Genomic DNA, 21662 nt, shown 5'->3' with positions numbered 1-21662 from the left:
TAATTTATAACAATTACATTCATTAAACACTTCTTAAAATCCTTTGTAAGTTCATCCCGTATGTCTTCTTACAGTACAAAATTTCTTACATATATTATCAATTATGAACAAAATTATGCTTTGGTTTAGTTTCTATTTTTAGAATTCCTCTTTGTGGCATAAGGTGGAGCTACCTTGTTCTAATTGGTAAGACCTTTGGGGAGACCCAGTAAATATCACTCTTTTCTCCCCCACACAACAAGCTTCAAACTAGTTAAAAAATAAGATGAAATTTTCTAGAACAAAGTTTTACTTTATCACTCAAAAAATGGCTAGGATGGAGTTCATGATTTGTATGTTGGGAAGATCTATGCTTCCTCATGCTGAACCCCAGTGTGAAACAGCCTTGTCTACCCAGCTTAAGGCATGCAGAGGTGGCAAGTTACTCTCTTTGGTCAAGCTTATTCTTAAGAGGTAAAAAGGAGAAGCTGAGCCAATCATGCCCAATATATTGTCCCAATTTTACCAATTAAATAAATCACTTTTCCTACCCAGGGGCATGGTGACCAAAGGGATGGAGAAAGGTCAGGAATGTTTCACTCATCTCACTCCCAGACCTGTACAGAAACATCAGAAAAGGGGAAGGAGAAACATCTTCTCACTAACTAGATTCTGAGATTGTTCTATGCAGTCCTTTTATTTTATTTTTTTTTTATAATCTCAATATTTAATTCTCCAGATAAATGACATATTTGTAAGGTATACCTTCTAAGAAAGGGAAGTACCCCTGGCCTGATGCTGACTTTAGTCACTCATACGGGGACGTTGTCTATCACATGTATTTCATAACGTCTGGTTTAGAAAGGTAACTCTTCACATCATCCTGGGAAGCAGTTAACATTTTTTTTTTTTTCCAGACCTTTCATTTCTAGTTAGTTTCCAACCTCTTTCTTGAGGATGCTCAGAAGTTTTTTGGTCCTCTCAATAGTAGCATGTTAAGCCAATGTCCACAAGGAGCAATGAAAACGCCTACTGCAGCTCTTTAATGAATCATAACTGCTGGTTGAGACCCTCCCATCATCTTGCAAATATCTCCTGGATTAATTATTCCTAAAATGCCTTGCCTTCTGCTCACACATGAAATTTCTACCATTCCATACAGTTGACTGTTTCAATCTCCATGCACTGTATTCCCCACAGATCAAACTTTTACTATATGCACAAGCTTCATGTAATTTTACTGTTCAGTCTCTGGAACTGTTGTAAAAATGTCAGATAAGACAAATTCCAGAAGTAATTTTTGCTGTGTATTAGTGTCCTATTACTGAATGATAAATTTCCACAAATTAGCAGCTTAAAGCAATGTAATTTAAGCTCACAGTTCTATAGGTCAGAACTCTGGGCACACTGTGATCAGGTTCTCTACTCAGGGTTTTACAAGGCTGAATTCAAGTTGTCATCTTGGGGCTGCAGCTCTCATCTGGGCACAGACCCTCCTCCAAATGCACTGGTTAGTGGCAGGATCCTTTCCAGTGGTTGTAGGACTTTGTCTGTGTCCCCCGCTGTCCTAATAGCTGCGCATTCAGCACTTCAACCAACTCCTAAAGGCTTCCCTTCTCCGTCAGCAGTTTAAAAATATGAGTGTTAGCATTCTTCCAGGCCAGCAGGAGCACATTTGACTTCCTCTTCTGTGACCAGCCAGAGGAAAAGTCTCTGTTTCTAAAGGTCTCATGTAATTATATTAAGCACACCTGGATAGTCTCCTTTTCTTGAAGTCAACTGTGCCATATAATACATAATATAAGCTAATTGTGGACATCTAAGTCCATCATATTCACAGTCCTGGAATTATGCAGGGTGTGTATAACAGGGACATGAAATCTTGGGGACCATTTTAGAAGTCTGCCTAGCAAGAACTGTTAATGATTTCTAGCCACAGAAATGCTTGATTATTCCTATTCTTTTTTTTTTAATTGGCTCTTTATCTTTGCAAAACATTATTCGAATCAGACTGTGATTCAATTTTTAAAGCCTTCTAAAATTTCCGATAGATATCTGCTAAAATTTTTCAAAAAGCCTAAATGAATTAGTGAAATAAACAGGGTTCTAAGAACTAGACAGACCTGGACAAGTGTCTGGATTCCACTTCTTAATAACAATTATACTTTAGCCACTTAGCTAGGTTGTTATAGAGCCATTTTAGACTGTTTCCTCTGTAAAATGGAGACAATAATTCCTGCCCCTAGTACACTGTCAGCATTGAATGGTTGTGTTAAAATTCTTACCACAATGTTAGGCCCAGAGTCATCAGCTAACAATTTCTGTTCTAATCCTTTTTTCCTTTTTTTTTTTTTTTTCTTTTCATTTTGGTTCTGCTTGATTTTTACTTAAATGCAAAGGGTTGATGGGAGGAGAAGTGGTGGATTAACAGGTACAAAACAACGCTATGTACCCTAAGTGCATCATTGCTTAGTATCTACACATATTGAAACAACACACTGCACCCCACAAATCTGTACAAGTAAACATTAGAATTAAAAAAAAAAAAACTCCAATTGATGAAACAGACCAAATTTTGCCTTACAGGGAAATGTTACCTTCCCACTGATATATTATTCCCAGTGGGCTGCAGTATCCTAAAAATTTATTCCCTACACCAACTGCTTGCCTGGTATGGAGGTACTGCTCTAATCTGTTGTTCTCTCTAAAATTCTTACTATGAGAATCACATGGACCAGTGCATTGATTATTAAAATAATAAAGTACATAGTTGGGGCTCCAGCACCATAGTTTGAGTACTTTAAAAATTGACTATGGGAGGTGATTTATTTATATTGGTTTTGTCCAATGCATTTAATGCACTCTATTTTAATATACTGTGGTTCTAAAACTCTTCCACATCTAATAGGATAATTTTTAGCTGAGCTTCCTTTTCTATCCTGAGTATATCTCAGTGATCAGATTTGTTCTCTAGTTTACCACCTCTGTATTTTTTTCCAAATCTTCTAATAACATAATTTTAATTAATGGCTTAGAAATTCTTTTCAAGTGCCTCTCAAATTATTTTTGGCTTAATTTTTACTTTGTACTTGTCCTTCAATTCATATTAGGTTCTCTGATTCTCTTGCACAATTTCTTCATTTTGAAAAAGACTTAATTTTGTTGTTTGTTTTCTTTATTCAAATGTGTAGTTTTGCCACTTATTCATGCAAGATTTGTGATCAAATTATTTTCTTGGAAATACATTGTGGGGCTTTTAAGTGACTTTGATGTTTCCTCTGGGATATTAATGTGCTCGGTGCTTTTTTAAATGTTTTTAATCTGTCAGTTTTTTCTGTTTCTTTGTTTTCTTTTCTGTCATTAAGCACTCTCCTTCTGATGGATATTTCTTAGTTTTCCTCACTCTCACTAAATTGTTGAATTTGCTCATGGCAAACTACTATTTAGTAATTTAAAATCTACCATTCTTCTGACCACTGCACTGAACTAAATCTATTACATGTCATCCTCCTCGAAGTTCTAAATGAATTTAATCTTGGAAAGTCATTTATCTTATCCAAATACCTGACACCCATATTTTGTCCTGATTAAGATTTCTGCCAATCTGTATGGGGACAAATGTAATGCCATAGTATTATTATCTGGCCTAATTTTGTAGGTTCTTCTTGCCTTGTCTAACATATCCAGCTGATTCTTATTATCCTAGTATTTTGCCCCATCTTTATTCTTTAAGTATAGAATGTCTGCTTACCAAGATTCCATTTACTTTCCTTGCGTGGTAATATTTTTATCCCGTATGAATCAGGATCCAAATATTTTGAAACACTCAAATTGGATATTTGAGGAGAGTTAATGAAAGGACTATTTATAAAAACACAAATGTGTTCCAGGGTTAGTAACAGTGGAGAGTCATTAGAAGGGTCAAGCAGAGGGAATGATTATTGCTGGAACCCTGAGACAGAACTATACGTTGACAGCAACAGCAACTATGAATGTCAGTGAAAGATGCAGCCACCCCACTGCAACCCAGTCGGGCTGGAATCTGGGGAATAAATATGCCAACATCACTTCCTCTCTCCCTCCAATTTCTTGCTGGAAATACCCACTGGCTAAAATTCAACTGGAAGCCAGAAAATAAGGAAATCCTTGAAGCATCTCCCCTCTATTCTGAGCAGTAGGAGAAGAATGAAAAGTGAATCTGAAGGACAAACCGAAAAATTCCAGCAGAAACACATTGGTATTTATACCTCCATCTCGATTCCTTTCTGGAGAGGTTGTGGCTTAGGAGCAGCCTATGCCACTGATCAATAATTTTTCCTGAAGCTAGGCTCTGAAATACCATTCAATGTCTCTATATTTTGCCAAGCATTCTCCACCACCTCAGCTTCTGAAATTAGTTTAGAAGTATTTATGCATTCCCCATTATGATGCTATATGATTTCACCACTCTGAGGAGCCTTCTATAAAATCCACACAAAGACTTTAGAATACTCTTGCTTCTCAGGTGCAGTTATTAGAATAAGCAGAATTCTAAAAAATATCAGTAAAATCAATTCGATCTCTTTTTACGTATTGAAATCTTAGAGCCTTTTTACTATGACTCTCCAGTGATGTTATTAGATGACAAATGTTGGCTCTGTCCTTGTTCTTATTAGCATTGATACTATAATATTAACTGCTTTCTTTGTCCCTAGTGATTGAGAATGATGGTAAGGGAAAGAAATCTAGGAAATTAATTCCTTTCATCTTAAAACTTTTAATCTCTTTCTTCTCAAATGTAGTGCATGAAAGATCAGCCATGCCAGTGGCTTTATAGTTTCTGTTGTAATCTCACCAGTGTGTTTATTCTAATACGTTTCAGTTCTTCTTTATTATTTGAAGGGTGAAAAAAGGCTCTACTGACATCAAAAAGTGTCTCCCATTGTCTTACCATAGTGCCTGAAACTTCCGTCTACAGAGAAACTTCTCTGATATAGGAATTTATCTCCAGGAAGTTCTTATTAAGTGGACTTAGCTGACATAAAAGAAGTACCATGTTGATGCATTCACTGATCACCTTCAAGTCATCAGGCAAAAAGAGGGAGACATTGAAACATTGTTCCTGTTTAGACAAGCTAAAGGCTTAACTTTCAGCTGATAAGAATTAACCCCATGTTTTATATCCAACATATTTCTAGTTATGGGTAAAACCAAAGGAGCATAGAGATTACCTACCAAAAATTCTCAGACCCAGAGCTGCAATTCATTCTCTTACCTGAAAATTAAGCTCCATATATCTCTGAAGTTAGCAAGTGTTCAAGCAAGACGCTAGGTTAAATACATGGATGGTAAATTTTCACAAGGGATAAGACTCAGGAGTTCAGTTCAAACTAGAGCAGGGTTTGGAAGGCAACTATGTAACTGCAGGTAAATAGGACCAGAAACATGGAGTGTAGGGTAGGCAGTCAGGTGTTCATGAGGGAAATGGGTATACTACAAGCACATTTTGTCCCCCTCCTCAATTAAAAAATGATTGGGCCCTATCTTTCAGTGAATGGCTTATTGGCTACAGAACTCAAAATTATTCTTTGATGTCTTCTTTATGATAATAATAACACACTTTTTAATGTACAAGGCAATGTTTTAAGCTTTTCACAGAAATATTGACTCCTTTAATTTTCACAATAACCCCATGAAGTGGGTAACACTATCATAAGAATTTTACATATGGAAAGAAACTGAGTCCCAGGGCAGTTAAATAACATATTTCAAGATCAAACACTGGGAAGTGACATACTCAGGCGTTAACCCAAGCAATCTGATGCAGAGGCTTTAGGCTCAACCACTAGAATATACAACCTGTCATGGACATGGAGAGTAGATCCTGCCACTCAGATAAATGTATGCTACTGTATGAACAAATGAGACCATCCCCATCCCGCATCTTTCTCTGTGGTCTCAGTGTACAGCTGGACCATAGTGGTCTCTGCCTTATTACTTTGAAAAAGTACTAGGCTAGGTCATAAGTCTTGATACGGCTAAAACAAAAGGAAACAATAAATGTGTTCTATGGGAATTTGAAATGAAACATCTCTTCCTCTTGCTGTGCAATTGCCTTTGGAAAAACATATCCAGGGCAGGATGAGCCGTTGCAAAGCAATCCCTGCCATCAAGCAGCTGCTACAGGCCAGTGCCTCCAGCAGCCTTAGGGAGCAGGGAGCAGCTGTAGAAGCCACATGCCCCAGGGCCTGGTGTCCAAGCCTGAGAGAAGGGTGTTCCCTAATAACACTGTCATGCTAAACACCGCCTATGAGAAGAGAAAGTCCTGTTGTCACTAGTTTCCCAGAATGTCCTTTTTGCTCCCTCAGCTATTCTGTAAAAATAGTGTAAGCATTTAAAAAAAAAAAAAAAAAACACTCAAGTTACAATAATCAAACAGAATAGGAATTCCTGTGAGAAGAGGGGAGGTCTAGGGTGCCTAGAGGAATAACTTCATTTTCACCTTTTTCTGCTTTCTGTCACTTTTGACCCTGGCATACCTAAAGAGCCTAATATTAACCCCAATGAAGTCTATATCCATTGCAGAGGATTCTCAGAAGAATTCTGAGCCACTTTCAATGACTTGTTTGTTGTTCTAAAACTAACTTTTTTCTGTGTTGGATGAAGTGGGGATCCTGGAGATTGTGATGAAGTCAAATTGTGGAATATAGGGCTCTGTATGACTTGGGTCATTCATATCACCTATAAATAGGTAGAAATAGAAGCCTCACTATATTGTGTGAAGACCTGGGAAGGAAGACCCTAGACCATGTCGATCAGAATCTTGACTTTCCTACAGACCAGCTGTGTGACTTGGGAAAAGTTACTTGTTCTTTCTGTGTCCTAAATTCTTTTCTATAAAATGGGGATATCTAGTGTATGTACTTCCGTAAGGTTCTTACAAGGATTACTTGATATAAAGCACGTAAAGAATTCAGAATACTAACAGGCACGGAGCAATTCTTTAATAAAAGCTAGCTATTATCAAAATCAGAAGTACCAAGCATGGGGACAATTTAATTGGTTGTCACAGAAGGAGACACACACCACCCTTTTTTGCCCCGGATTTACCACGTATCTTCATTGTTCATACTTATGACTCTCCTCCCAATTTCTACCTACCGCAACACTTTAAGACCCAGCATAAGTGATGCTTCCCCAATGAAACCTTCCATATCTTTGAGAGGAATTACTTGTCTTCTCCTCTGATACTCCATCACACTAGCACAAGTGGATTCTTCTTTTGATAAAAAAAAATTCCTGTTTTCAGTCATATTTGTAACTCCTACAATTTCTGTTGCAGTACCTTGTACTCAACACGATCTTGTCAAATGTTATTAATTTAAAATACATTTACTCATTTTAAGATATGAAATTGACTTACATTATTTGTAACTTTTGTCCCTGCTTCAAAATTTCAAACACAGTGAGAGCAATAAATGTACAGTTTCTTTGAACGCTTACACAGACATCCTAAACGGAGCATGTCATGCACACAGCCATGCGCAGCCTCGGTTAGCAACGGCATCTGCACATTAGGTGGATGGCCCCAGGATTCACATTGTGTTCTGACCTTGACAATCGTGTGCACATACCATGGTGATGTGCAGATTTTCTTATATTCTGAGTCAGCTCTATCAGATCAGTCTCAGTGCAGTCTGACTGAACAAATGGCAGTTTTGTGGAGTAGGCCTGCTTCAGGTACATTCGAGGGTGGTAACATGGATATGTCTTGTGAAAAAAAATTGTGAACAAAATAATCAAATATTTATTTGGGTACTAAAAAAACACAAAGTATTAAAAATCGCCACAAACATGCTCAACACTTCCTGATCATAAATGTAGACTTCTTTTGTCTGGAGACTGAGAACAGCAGTGTAAATCAGCCTCAGCTTGTTCTAACACTCATATTTTTTACTACACTAATTCAATTCAAAAAGCTCCAAAATTAAACAGGAACCAGGGCTGAGAACTGGGTAATCATCATAGTGCATTTTAAGAGGTAATCTGATTTGTGAGTCAGACAAGGTGTAAGAGTTTTTCTTGCTAATTTCAATTACCAAATAATTTCTCCATGGTTTATCAAATATAGAAGAGCTGAACTTGCATTTTTCAATAATCAAGTTTATAAGTATGAAGAGAACTTAACACCTGAGCACAAATGTTAGCAGAGAATGTGTCAATGGAAAGGAGTGATAGTCAACAAATAATTATAAATTCACATATACCCACACTTTGAAAATAAAGGGAACAACTCTTGAGAAAACACAGTAGAAAATATTTCCTTGTGCATGTCAGAGTTATCTCATGGAATTTCTGGTGCAGAATATTAATGAGTTATTGAATTAGGACTATTATGTTGTAAAACCCGATTTCTGCAAAGTAGTATGAATTGATCCTCGAATGTGAAAAACTATTTATTTTAACAATAACCTTTCAACTTAGAGCAAGCTTATAGGGAAATCATTGCTGCAACATATGTGATCCAGTATGATGATGCTATTTTAATTTGATTTCTGAGAGCTCAGACAAGAACCAATGCCAAGCAAAATGTATCGAATAGGTGACACTGGCCTTTAGCATTCTCTTTCCTCTCCTGGCCCAGCCCTTTGTTCCCTGTGGTTCCTCCCTCTCCGATAAGCACCTAGTTGACCTGTGATATTTACTTTCCTCCCTCTCAGGAGGGTGTCTTTGAAACAAGGAGGGAGCATGACACAATTCAGTGTTTTTCAATGACATTCCAAGGAGCTGGATGTTATTACAAATTTCTCTAAAACAGGATTTTAGAGTCAAATAAATTTGGAAAATGCTGCATTGAATAAACTAAATTCACTAATTCTTGCAGAATTTTTCAAAACTTCTAATACATAATATACACAGAGCATGTCCTAGAGGAGGGTATTTCCTAAATTGAACTAATGGCAGAAAACCCTTTCCAGTAACGTCTACTAGCATCTCACTCTTTGGGAAACACTGATGGAAGGAAAAAAGTGATGGCAGGACAGGTCTGAGTTCAAACCCTGATTCTGCTACTACCTTGAGAAACTTCTCTGAGATAAAGTTTTCTCATAAGAAACACATGGCATGTAGAAGATATTCAAAAAAGTGTAGCCATGGTTTAATTGTCAAGTTGTTAATAGCTGTAGCATTAATAATATGGAGGGATACAGGGAGCAGAGTAGAGCACCCTTATTCTTAGAAAGCCCTCAGCTGATAAAAGGAGGTTAAATGGAAAATGGTCATGGGCCAGTACAGGACCGAACAGATGAAAATGAAGTGTGGGACTGGGGACAGCCTGGGCAAATAGATGCCTTCCTCTGCCTCCCAGTTGGCAGGAGAAGGGAATTCTGCCTCAGCCAGGAGTGCTGCAGAAATGTGCAAAACAGGGAAAAAATTGGGAAGAGTTTTAATCAAGGAGTTCAGGGTCTTGGCATAATGAAGGAATTGGAACCCAAGCATATCTATCCCAATCAGAGAAAGGGGACAAAGTGCCCCAAGACCAAGGGAGAGGAGAGATTATATGCTTGGCCCACTTTACATCTGCATGATGAGGAAGATAATGGTACCATTACCATCACAATTTTATGAAGATGAAAATGATATTAAGGCATGTAAAGCCATCAGAACAGTGGCTGGCACCCAAGAAATGTAAACTGTTAGCATTACCCTTCTTCCCAAAATGATACTTTCAAATGCCAATCATGGTACTCCTAGGGCAAATCCAGAAATAAAGATTGTTTCACACATTTCTACTACGTACCAAATTCCACTGACTATGGAGATTTGTCAAAAGAAGCTGAGTTCTGCCATCATAAAAGTTACCTGGTAGACAGTGTACTTCGTAAAGGCAGTGGGCAATCCACTGGGACAGAAGAAACATAAGAAATAAATCAAGGGCCTTGTCACTGAAAAGCGAAGGAGACATATTTTAGACATTAGATGACAAAAGGGGTCTCTCTTCTACTAAGTCCCCGCCCCTACTCAAATTGCTGTTCAATGCACCTTCTCATCTGAAGACAAGGGGATAAAACTGATGAGTTCATCCCTGAAGCATCTTGAGATAGTTGAATGAACTGATTGCCTCATTGAGCCTTTGAAGGGAGTTTATCCACTAACTCAAGTTGAGAAACTGATTTTTCCCACCCCAGTTAATAATAACAACTCTCGTTTATTGCTCACTTCTTAGATGCCAGGCTCCTTGCTAAGTACTTTATATGTACTATCTCATTTCACCTCCCAACAACACTATGAGGTATTGTACTGTCTCTTCCTTTCCTCATTTTAGAGATGAGGAATCTGAGTTTTGAGAAGATTAAGTAACCTACCCAAGGTAATACTGAATAATGTAGAGCAGGTCTTTTCAATTCTAGGGGCTACACATTCAAGAATTTACTGCTTAATGGCACTGCTTTGCCATTTTCTGAATATTTAAAATGGTTTTAAATAAGAAGTAATTAAAAATAAATCATTTGTGCTATCAACATCTCAGATGATGATAATACATCACAGCAGAACATGAATTTGACAATCAGGTTTGTGTAAATTAGATTAGTTTTTCATTTTTCATATGACAGGCAAATATATATAAAGTCTCCTAGAAATTCTGAAAGACTAATTCTAGTCCCATGTTACTTCATCAACTACATCAAGTATCTAAATATGCTCATTATTCTTATGATTTAATTATTTTGGTGATTATATGCTAAATCTATATAATAGGTGATTATTATGTTAAGGGTGTTTCTTTAGACCTAATGTATTATCAGGTCCACTGTCAACTTTTTGCCAGCTTAGTCCTTTTGTTTACAATGCTTTTAAGTAGCATTTTAATTAGAGCACGTGAGTTATTCCTGTTTGTTTTCAGTAGGCTCCTCTAGACTTAACGAGGTGACTGGTGAAATAAGAGAAATGGGCAAGTATTCTACTGATGGCAGCATGTCTCCTACAAACAGTCAAGTTTGACCCAATCCATCAAGCTAAAAGACTGTATGTGCCCATTCAAACTGGCTATTCCATTTATTCTTGTTGATATGATATTGCATAAGAGTTGTTAAGTAGTCTTTCTAATGTCCCTCTGTCTCTTTAATCAAACAAATAGCTCCCATATCTTTTGAACATATTTATCTTCTCTAAGACATCAGTGGTACCTAAAATAGTCCAAGTCTAAGTGCTCTGTACACTAAAATACTCATACTTCTTCTGAAGACGATTCCATGCTTAAAATGATTCACTATGTTCCCAATGCCAAAAGAGTGAATTCCAAAAAAATAGAAGGCCCAGGACATTCCCTCCTACCAATTAAGCCTCATCCATCACTCCCCACTTAATATAGTGTATTCTAGTAAACTGTTGCTCTATTAAAACCAAGTTGCTTAACAAACTAACAGAGGTATTTCATGTGTCCATATTTTCAAAACAGCCAAGACAATCCTCTGAAAATACGTGCCAGTGCCCATCACTTCCCTGTGCAACTCATGCAGTGGCTTCCCATTGTCAGCTCAAGTCCTTACACTGCCCACAAGGCACTACTTCTCCTGCCAATCTTCCCACTCCCCTGCTGCATTACCTCTCAGACCTGGATCTCATACCACTTTCCCCTCAGCTTTATCTGTTCTAGCCACATTGACCACCTGTCATGGCATGCTCCAGCCAAAATGTACAGACTCCATGGATTAAACAACAGAAATTTATTCTTGAGGCTGAAATTCAAGCTTGAAGTGCCTGCAGTGTTGGTTTCTGGGGAGCTCTCTCTTCCTGGCTTGCAGATGGCCACCTTCTTGCTATGTCCTCACATGGCCTTTCCTCTGTCACATGAACTCCTGTTATCTCTCTCTCTTCTAAGGACAAAGTCCTATTGGTTTAGTTGCACCTTTATGACCTCAGTTAACCTTATTTACTTCCTTAAAGGCCCAACTCCAAATACAGTCACATCAGAATTAGAGTTTCAACATACGAATTCTGGGGGGACACAACTCGATCTATAACAGGACTTTTACAGGTGTTGTTACCATTTCCCCCAGATGTCCTCATGACTGTCTCCTCATCTTTTTCAATTCTTTACTAAAATGTGACCTCCTCAGCAAGGCCTTTCCCATTCTACTAAAAGTTACAAACTTCCCTACTCCTGCCACTCACTATCCTTTCTCTATTTTCTTGATGACATTCTATGATACTATCAGCATTTATATACTTTGTATTCTACTTATTTTGTCTCTCCCATCTCCACTAGATTGTAAACTACAGGCCAGGCTGGCAAAGATTTCAGGGTTTTGATCCCTGCTGAATCTCTAGTGCCTATAGCAGTGCCTGACACACAGCAAGTTCTGAATAATCAGTCATTCAAGGGAAATTGGTTTGAATTTTATATGTGCTTCTTCTCCACAGAACTTTCTCTTTCTTTCCTTCTCTTTCTTTCTTTCTTTCTTTCTTTCTTTCTTTCTTTCTTTCTTTCTTTCTTTCTTTCCTTCTTTCTTTCTTTCTTTCTCTTTCCTTCCTTCCTTGCTTCCTCCCATCCTTCCACTTATGAATGAAGACATTTGCTATTTCTCTTTCTGTGCCTGACTCATTTCACTTCACATAATTTTCTCTAAGCTCATCCATGTTTCTGTGAATGGCAGGATTTCATTCTTTTTCATGGCTAAGTAGTATTCCATTGTGTTTTTATACCACATTTTCCTTATCCATTCATCCATTGATGGACATTTAGCTTCGTTCCACATCTTGGCTATTGTAAATAGAGCTGCAATAAACATTGGAGTGCAGTTGTCCCTTCGACATGATGATTTCCATTCCTTTGAGTGGGAAACCAGGAATGGGATTGCTGGATCATATGACAGCTCTATCTGCAGCTGTTTGGGAAACCTCCATACTGTTTTCTATACTAATTTGCAGTCCCATTAACAGTATAGAAGAGTTCCCTTTTCTCTGCATCCTCACCAGCATTTGTTTTTTCTCTGTCTTTTTGATAATAGCCAGTCTGACTGGAATGAGATATATCTCAGTGTGGTTTTGATTTGAATTTCCCTGATGTTTAATGATGTTGAGCATTTTTTCATGTGTCCATTGGCCATTTGTATGTCTTCCTTTGAGAAATGTTTATTCAGCTCCTTTGCCCATTTTTTAATTGGATTATTTGTTTGTTTTTTTGGTTTTTTACTGTCAGATACATAGTTTGCAAATATTTTCCCCCGTTCTGTAGGTTGTCTTTTCACTGTTTTGATTGCTTTATTTTCTGTGCAATGCAGAAACATTTTAGCTTGATATAATTCCATTTGTTTTCTTTTCCTTTCGTTGCTTCTGTTTTGGGGGTCTTATTCATAAAATCTTTGCCCAGTTCTACATCCTGAAGTGTTTCCCTTATGTTTTCTTCTAGGAATTTTATAGTTTCAGGTTTTATATGTAAGTCTTTAATCCATTTTGAGTTGATTTTCGTATATGGTGACATGTATGGGTCTAATTTTATTCTTCTACACATGGCTATCCAGTTTTCCTAGCATCATTTACTGAAGAAGTTGTCCTTTCCCCAGTGTGTGTTCATGGTGCCTTTGCCAAAGATCAATTGGCTGTAAATATATGGGTTGATTTCTGGGTTCTCTAATCTGTTCCAGTGGCCCATGTATCTGTTTTTATGGCAGTACCATGCTGTTTTGATTATTATAGCTTTGTAGTATTATTTGAAGTCAGATAGTGCAATGCGTCAGGCTTTCTTTATTTATTTATTTATTTATTTATTTATTTATTTATTTATTTATTTATTGCTGAGGATTGCTTTGGCTATTCAGGGTCTTTTGTTGTTCCATATATCAGGATGTTTTTCCCCCCCTGTGGAGAATGTCATTGGTACTTTAATGGGATTGCATTGAATCTGGAGATTGCTTTGGGTAGTGTAAACATTTTCATAACATTAATTTTTCCAATCCTTGAACATGGACTGTCTGTACATCTTTTAGTGCCTTCTTTAATTTCTTTCAGCAGTGTTTTGTAGTTCTCAATGTAGAGATTTTTCACCTCTAGTTAAATTTATTTCTAGGTTTTTTATTTTTTTGGTAGCTATTGTAAATGGGCTTGCTTTCTTGAGTTCTTTTTCTGCTTGTTCATTGTTGGTGTATAAGAAAACTACTGATTTTGTATATTGATTTTGTATCCTGGAACTTTACTGAATTCACTTATAAGCTCTAGGAGTTTTTTGATAGAGATTATGGATTTTTCTATACATAGGATCATGTCATCTGTGAACAGGGATAATTTGACTTCATCTTTTCCAATTTGGATCTCTTTTATTTCTTTCTCTTGCCTGATTTCTCTGACTAATACTTCCAATACTGTGTTGAATAGGAGTGGTGGGAGTGGCCATCCTTATCTTGCTCCTGTTCTCAAAGGAAAAGCTTTCAGCTTTTCCCCATTCAGGATGATGTTAAGGTGAGTTTGTCATATATGGCTTTGTGTTGAGATACTTTCCTTCTATACCTAATTTGTCAAGTGGAATTCATCCCAGGGATGCAAGGATTTTTCAACATACACAAATCAATAAATGTGATATACCACATCAACAAAAGCAAGGGGAAAAAAAAGTATGATTATCACAACAGATGCAGCATCTCTTCATGACAAAGACTCTCAATATATTATCTCTTGAAGAGGATACCCATGAGTCCATGATCTTTGATCGGTACAGTTGATCGTACCCTCCTTTTGGAATACTTCCTTCTCTTAGCCCACAGTATACCACACTCTTGGTTTCCTCCCACGTCACTGTCTGCCCCTTCTCATTCTCCAAGTTCTTAGTCATCTTCCTTTTGATGCTGCAGTGCTTCTGGGCTCAGGCCTTAACTTCTCCATCTATATTTACTCCCTAGGTAACCTTATCCAGTCTTTAAATATAATCCAATCCCTAATGACAAGCAAATTCTCATCTCTGACTTGCACCAATCACTGAACTGAACTGTAGTCTCATGTATCCAACTGCCTTATTGACATCTCCACTTAGGTATCTAACAAGCAATAATCAAAGTTAACATGCTCAAAACCTATGAATTTACACAATGCCCAAAGCCACCTTCTCTCAAACTCTTCCTTGTTTTAATAAATGGCATATCTGATTCTCCACTTCTACCATCAAATTTGGAGTCATCTGTGACCCTTCTCATTTTCTCACATCTCATCCAATATATTAGCAAATTCTTTTTTTTATTATTTTACCATATTTTTATTTTTTGATTTATTTTTAATTGAAACATAATTGATTATACATATTTACAGGGTACAAAGTTGACTATCAGTATTTGTGTACAGCATGTAGTGATTAAAACAATATTATTAGCATGTTCATCATTACATATCATCATTATTCTTTGTGTCCCTTACTCAATATCTCCCTAACTCTCCTCCCCCTCCCCATTTCCCTCCTCTAGTAACCATTGATCTGTTCTCACCTTCTGAAAGTCCAATGTATTATTGTGGTCCTTCTTTCTTTTTCTTTCTTTCTTCTTTCTTAGCTCCCACTTATGAGCAAGGACACATGATATTTCTCTTTCTGTGCCTGGCTTATTTCACTTATTTCACAATTTTCTCCAAGCTCATCCATATTGCTGCAAATGGCAGAATTATATTCTTTTCTATGGCTGAGTAGTATTCCATTGTGTATATATACCACATTTTTCTTATTCAGTCATCCATTGATAAACATATAGGTTGGTTCCATATCTTGGCTACTGTAAATAGAGCTGCAATGGACATGGGAGTGCAAGTATACTATAAGCTCCACCTTAAATACATTTCAAACAGACTCCTTTCACCACCTTCAGCAATACCACCCTTGTTCAAATCGCTATCATTGCTTGCCAGTACTATTGCAACATTTTCCTAACTGCTTCTATCCTGGCCTCCCCTACAAGCTATTCTTCACTTTCAATGAGAGGGATAGTTTTAAGACAAATCATGCCAACCTCTGCATAAAACTCTCCAATGCCATCCTGTCTATCTCAGAGAAAAGTTCCAGGTCCATACCTTGGCCTTCTACATGGTGTGGCTCCCTGCTTCTCCTCTGACCTTACCTACTCTCACCATCCTACCCTCTCCCACAACCAAGTTACTTCTCTAGTCACATTGGCTTCTATGTTGTTCCATGAGGACACGGTATGTCCTGTGAACACAAACCACTAACAGTAAAATAAAACACCTTTAAAGAAGTTCAAAAGGAGGAGTCCTGGCCTTTTATTTTAAAGATCAGCTAGGTAGATGTCACCGGTTCATTAATAAAGGGATAGTTTTCATACCTATTCAAATTACCCTGAGTTTGTTTGCTCTGAGACTACAGTTCAAAATTAAACATTCTAGACATTTTATAAAAATGAACACCATTCTCCTAACCATCCTTTTCCACTTTGGGAATGTTTTCACTCAGGAGACAAAACATGAAAATGAACTTGAGTCTAAATAATATTAGTATAGGTGCGTGTATAATTGTATAAATAATGGGTAATGTTATTGTAAATAAGCTGCTTCTTAAACACTATTAATTTCATTTGGATTCAAGATTCGTTTTAACAAGGTCTGAACTTTTTTACTAGATTCATTTAGTTCTCTTATTTACACATTATTGAACACATCTGTTTTTCTTCGTAGCTAGATTAGTGTTTGCTGGATTATGTGTCCATTGCTCTTGCTCCCAATGTTACATTCAAGAACAATATTTAGGAACACACAGTGATGACTTATTAGGGTAATTTCACTTTACAAAAGTAATATCTTCACAGAACCTGGAGTTTGTAGAATTACGTAAGCAAAATATGTTTGCTCCATAATATATATTCTATTCTCCTCCTCTTCAAAATTCCATGTGTCTCCTTTCATTGTCTGCTTACCAGGAGACTATGCAAGACTCCAGGAGATATTAAATCTCAAAACTAAAAGAGAAAAATATGTAGATGTGAGTCTTCAGTTGACTTTAGAGGAGATATATTGCTTAATAGAAACATGCAGGAAACAGTGATAGTGGGCAATAAATCTCAGATTAATTACACATATTCAATATGCTGTGGAGCCAATGCATATAGCTGAACTTCTTTCTAAAGCACTATACCTTTAAGATTTTTAGTACTAGACAGTAAATTTACAAGCATTTGTATTGAAAGACATGATTTTGCCTCTTATTGCCAAAAGCAAAATTACTCAGCTTTATTACAAATCTATCGGATCTCTATCCTCACATCTTTTTATTTATTGATTTCTTAAAAATCTGTGTTTTATGTTTTGTTTTACATTCAGCAGTATACACCGAATATTTGAAAGATTCAAAATTGCCAAGTAACAAACCTATGAATTTGCAATCATATTTTAAATGATCCAGGAAATGTCATTTTAAGTGGTAAAATCAATATGTATTTTGGTTCATTAGGAAAGTACTGTACATAACGGCTATTTCTAGCAACTCTTCAGACTCTCTACCAGTGTGCATTATGATGACTGTCCTGAAGCACTTCTATTTTTAGTTCGAATGAAACAGTCTTAAATTGCTTATTTTCTGTTTACTGAAGTCATCTCGTTTGTTACCATGGAAACTATGACAAGTGCTTTAGCTAACTATTTTATTAAATGAATTGAAGATATAGCTGAAGACTGAAAGTGCAGCGTGCCATTCTTAAAGCATATTTTCCAGCATCTATAAAACCAATATTCACATTTATAAATAAGGTCCTCTACATTTTAAATTTGAGAGGCTATCCACATTTGAAAATCTGAATTATAATTAGCACATAGACATCCCCAACTTACAAAGAGTTTATGTTCTTAAAAGTGTATTTGTAAGTCAGTTCTTTGGAAATTAGAACCATTCATCCATAGAAACAATTTCACAAATAACAAATAAGATCTCTAGGCCCACCCTCAAAAGCCCTTCCCTGCAACTATCAGTATTAGGTGTTGTTCTCCGCTTTGGCAGCAGGAGCCAAGATGCAGGGATTAGAAGAAAGGAAACAGTTTTCTCAGATTTATCTTGTTTTTAAGAGTCAGAGCTTACATAGGACACAATTTCTAAATACTAGCATACGCTGGACTTGCAGATGTTGGGGCTTCCAACTACATCCTTCAGCTATTTGCCAGTGCCCTTGTCCTCAGCCTCCAGGTGTCCAGGCGCTTTCTCCTATCTCCCTCTGAAGTTTCATGCCAAGCTAACTTTATTTACAACCTGCTCCTGTCTCTGCACTGAACCATCACTGTCCTCAAGATTCAACATGGTCTCAACTAGTTGTTCATAAGAAAGCAGTCAAAATACATACCATTGCCAAAATGATTGAGGACACTTCCTGAAATTTTTGCATGTTAAAAGTACAATAATTTTGATTCCAAACAAGTCCCTAGCCTGTGAGATTTCCATCACCTTGACTAAAGAAAATATTCAGAAGATAAAGATGTGAGGAAACTGCTTTGAGGGAATGCTAGAAGTCCACTTTAAGGAGTCAGTCAGAAGCCAGTTGATTTAAAAGTCAACTTATCAACTGTATTTTCTAAATCTTGGATCTTGGGGTTTCTGGTGGAAGATGGATGGTGGTAGTTGATTGTAAATGAGTCAGCCCTTTGCTCATTACATTTTTAGATGATGGTAATAAAATGTATCTTATTAGCTCTGTAATTTTGCATTTAGAAGAATATCATCTTCATGGTTAAAGGTATCAAATCAACACAATAATATAGACAAAATTTTGTTCTTATTTTCTAACAGATTAAAAAACAAACAAAAGCATTGTAATTTGGGCATTTTGAATTTTACACAAAAAAGAAAAGAATTATTGGAGCATATGTAAGACAGAGTCAATAATTTACTATTTTATGTCCAATAAGTTAAAGGAGAAAAAGGACATGATTTTCTTAATGCTAAAATCGAGATGATACAAAATAAGTTATCTTCACTGTTTATACATCTATATTTTATGTACATTTAGATTTACTCAAAATATATAAGGAGAGGCTAAGAGGTTTTTTTTTTCTGGAAAATTAAAGAATAAGTCTTTTTTTCTATATTAATTCTAATAGAGATAGATGTAAAAGCAAATGGGATTTGACTTTCTGTTTGTCCACAATGTCTTAACTGAGCCTGCTTGTAAAGTCTTTCTGGCTAAACTAATGCATATTTTTAAGTAAATATGTTTGCAATTAAACATAAAACTAAAAGACCAAACCTAACATTCATTTTTCATCTCTTTAGGGTCCACTTTCATTTGTAACACTCACATAATTCCAGTGAAAAACCAAGAGGGTGTGGCTATGATGTTCATCATTAATTTTGAATATGTGACAGATGAGGAAAATGCTGCCTCCCCGGAAAGGGTAAACCCCATATTACCAGTCAAAGCTGTAAACCGTAAGTAAAGGCAATGTGTAAGCAATGCTCTGATATTCTGTTAATGTAGTGATTTGATTTATTTTATTTTAATTTTTGGTGGCTGGCCAATGTAGGGTGTTACTGTAGAAATTTTAGCACATCCTTCATTTCATATATTTACATTTGAAGTAAAATAATTTTATATAAGAAAGACATAGTTGATTTTATCCTTTGGTGCCTTACAGAATTTAAACTTTGGCTATTACAAATAATACCAGAATGAATTGTGCATATGGATTTTCATATGTTTACATGTATAATCCTGCACAAACTTATCTTGAGGGTCTTATAAGTAGGATTGCTGGGTCAAAAAGTAAATTCATGAGCCAGCCCTGTGGCTCACTCGGGAGAGTGTGACGCTGGTAGCGCTGACACCGCAGCGGGTTCGGATCCTATGTAGGGGTGGCCGGTGCACTCACTGGCTGAGCATGGTGCAGACCACACCGTGCCTAGGGTGTTGTGATTCCCTTGCCGGTCGGTGAAAAAAAAAAAGTAAGTGTATATATTATCTTTTCTGAAACTACCAGATTTCTTTCTGTATTATTTGAACCATTTTACACTACCACCAACAATGTATTTATTAGTGCTTGTAGTGGATTGAATTATGTACCCCCAACACTCATTGAAGCTTAAATTGTATCCCCCAAGTTTTATGTATTAGAAACTTAGCCCCCACTGTGACTGTTAAGAGGGTGGGAAATCCTATTATGGTAATTGAAAGGTGGGGCCTTGAAGAGGTGATTAGATTGTAGGTCCATGCAGTAGTGAATGGATCAAACATGGTTTAAACATGGTCAGGGGCATAGTTCTGGGGGCTTTAAAGGAAGGGAAGAGTCTGTCTCTCTTGCTCTCGCTGCTTCCACCATCTTGCAATGTGAGACCCCTGGGTCACTGTCATCACCACCAGATGGACTTTGGACTTCCCAGCCTCAGAAACTGTAAGCAATAAATTTTATTTGTTTATAAATCAATCAGTTTCAGGTATTCAGTTATAGCAAGCCAAACCGACTAATACAGTGCTTTTCCTCAAAGCCATGCCAACAGAGTGAGTTATTCTCGATTTTTTGTCGTTATGATTGGTGAGAAGTAGGACCTCAATATGTTTTAGTTTATTTTTCTTTGATTCTGAATGTGCTTCATATATTTTTCTCTCAACTATTTCTTATACACATTTTCTATTGTTCTTTTTTCTTTTTCTGGTCAATTTGTAAAATAACTTTCAAATAGCTTCCCCAGAAAATAATAGCTCTTTTGTCTTTTAAAAAAGGTTTTATTTGGTAATATGGCTAAATTTATCAACCTTTTCCTTCTGAATGTTTGAGTCATAATTAGAAAAGCTTCCACCACTGCAAGGTTGTAAATTCATTTTCTTTTCCTGGAACTTTTATGATTTCATTTTTTAGAATGTCTGATCCATTTCAAGTTTATTTGGTATATGAGGCAAGGTATACGTTTATCTTTTTATCAATGGCTCTCCAGTTATTACATCATTTATTTAAAAGTCTATCTTTTAACCAGCAATTCAAGATGCCACCTTTGTCACATACTAAACTTCCTATGTGCTTGAGTCTACTTATGTACTTTCTATTCTGTTCTTTTGATCTATTTATTCTTCAGAATCACACTGTTTTACACATACGATTAATATCTGATATAACATGCTCCTTTATTGACTGATATTAATTTTCAGGAGGGGTAGTTATTTCCTTCTTGATTAATTTTCCATAAGAACTTTAGAAACAACTTTTGGTGTTTTTATTGGAATTGTATTAATTTTATAAATACACTTGAGGAGAATTAATGTCATTATGATGTTTAGTCATTCTATCCTAGAGTATGTATTTTTTAAGTTCAGTTTTTGTGTCTTTCAGGCATATTTTAAAATTTTCCTCTTTGGTTTACTTTAATACTTGGCATTTAACTTTTTGTTGCTGCTTTTATAAATGAAATCTTCTCTGTCCTTATATCTTCTCATTACTTTTTGTATACATAAAGGCAACTGATTTTTTCAAAATATGTTAATTTTATATCCTACTTAGTGAATTGTCTTATTTTGCAGTGGCTCATACATTGACTTAGTTTGCAGTGGCTTATACATTGACTCTTGTGAGGTTTTCATGTATTCCTATCACACAGTATAGAAATTGTTTCATATTTTTATTTTAACTCTTGTACACTTAATAGTTTTCTCTTGTCTAAATGTTCTAGCTATTACCTCAAATGTATAATTAAAAAGAAATTAATGATGAACATCATGTCTTTTCACTGGTTTTTGTATAAATGCCAC

The 21662-nt window shown here is 36.3% G+C and overlaps 1 protein-coding gene across 1 annotated transcript in view; it reads left to right on the top strand.

Moving 5' to 3' along the window:
* The window catches only part of KCNH7 (potassium voltage-gated channel subfamily H member 7), a 491077-nt gene that overhangs the window by 312382 nt on the left and 157033 nt on the right, over positions 1 to 21662 (top strand). The window contains exon 3 of the mRNA XM_063105048.1: positions 19199 to 19354. Coding sequence (XP_062961118.1) covers positions 19199 to 19354 — 156 coding nt within the window. The remainder of the gene's footprint in view (positions 1 to 19198; positions 19355 to 21662) is intronic.

The sequence above is a fragment of the Cynocephalus volans genome, chromosome 1 (genome assembly GCF_027409185.1).
Source record: "Cynocephalus volans isolate mCynVol1 chromosome 1, mCynVol1.pri, whole genome shotgun sequence".
Classification (NCBI taxonomy): domain Eukaryota; kingdom Metazoa; phylum Chordata; class Mammalia; order Dermoptera; family Cynocephalidae; genus Cynocephalus; species Cynocephalus volans.
The sequence above is the reverse complement of the archived record's forward strand: the minus strand, read 5'-3'. Positions and strand labels throughout refer to the sequence as shown.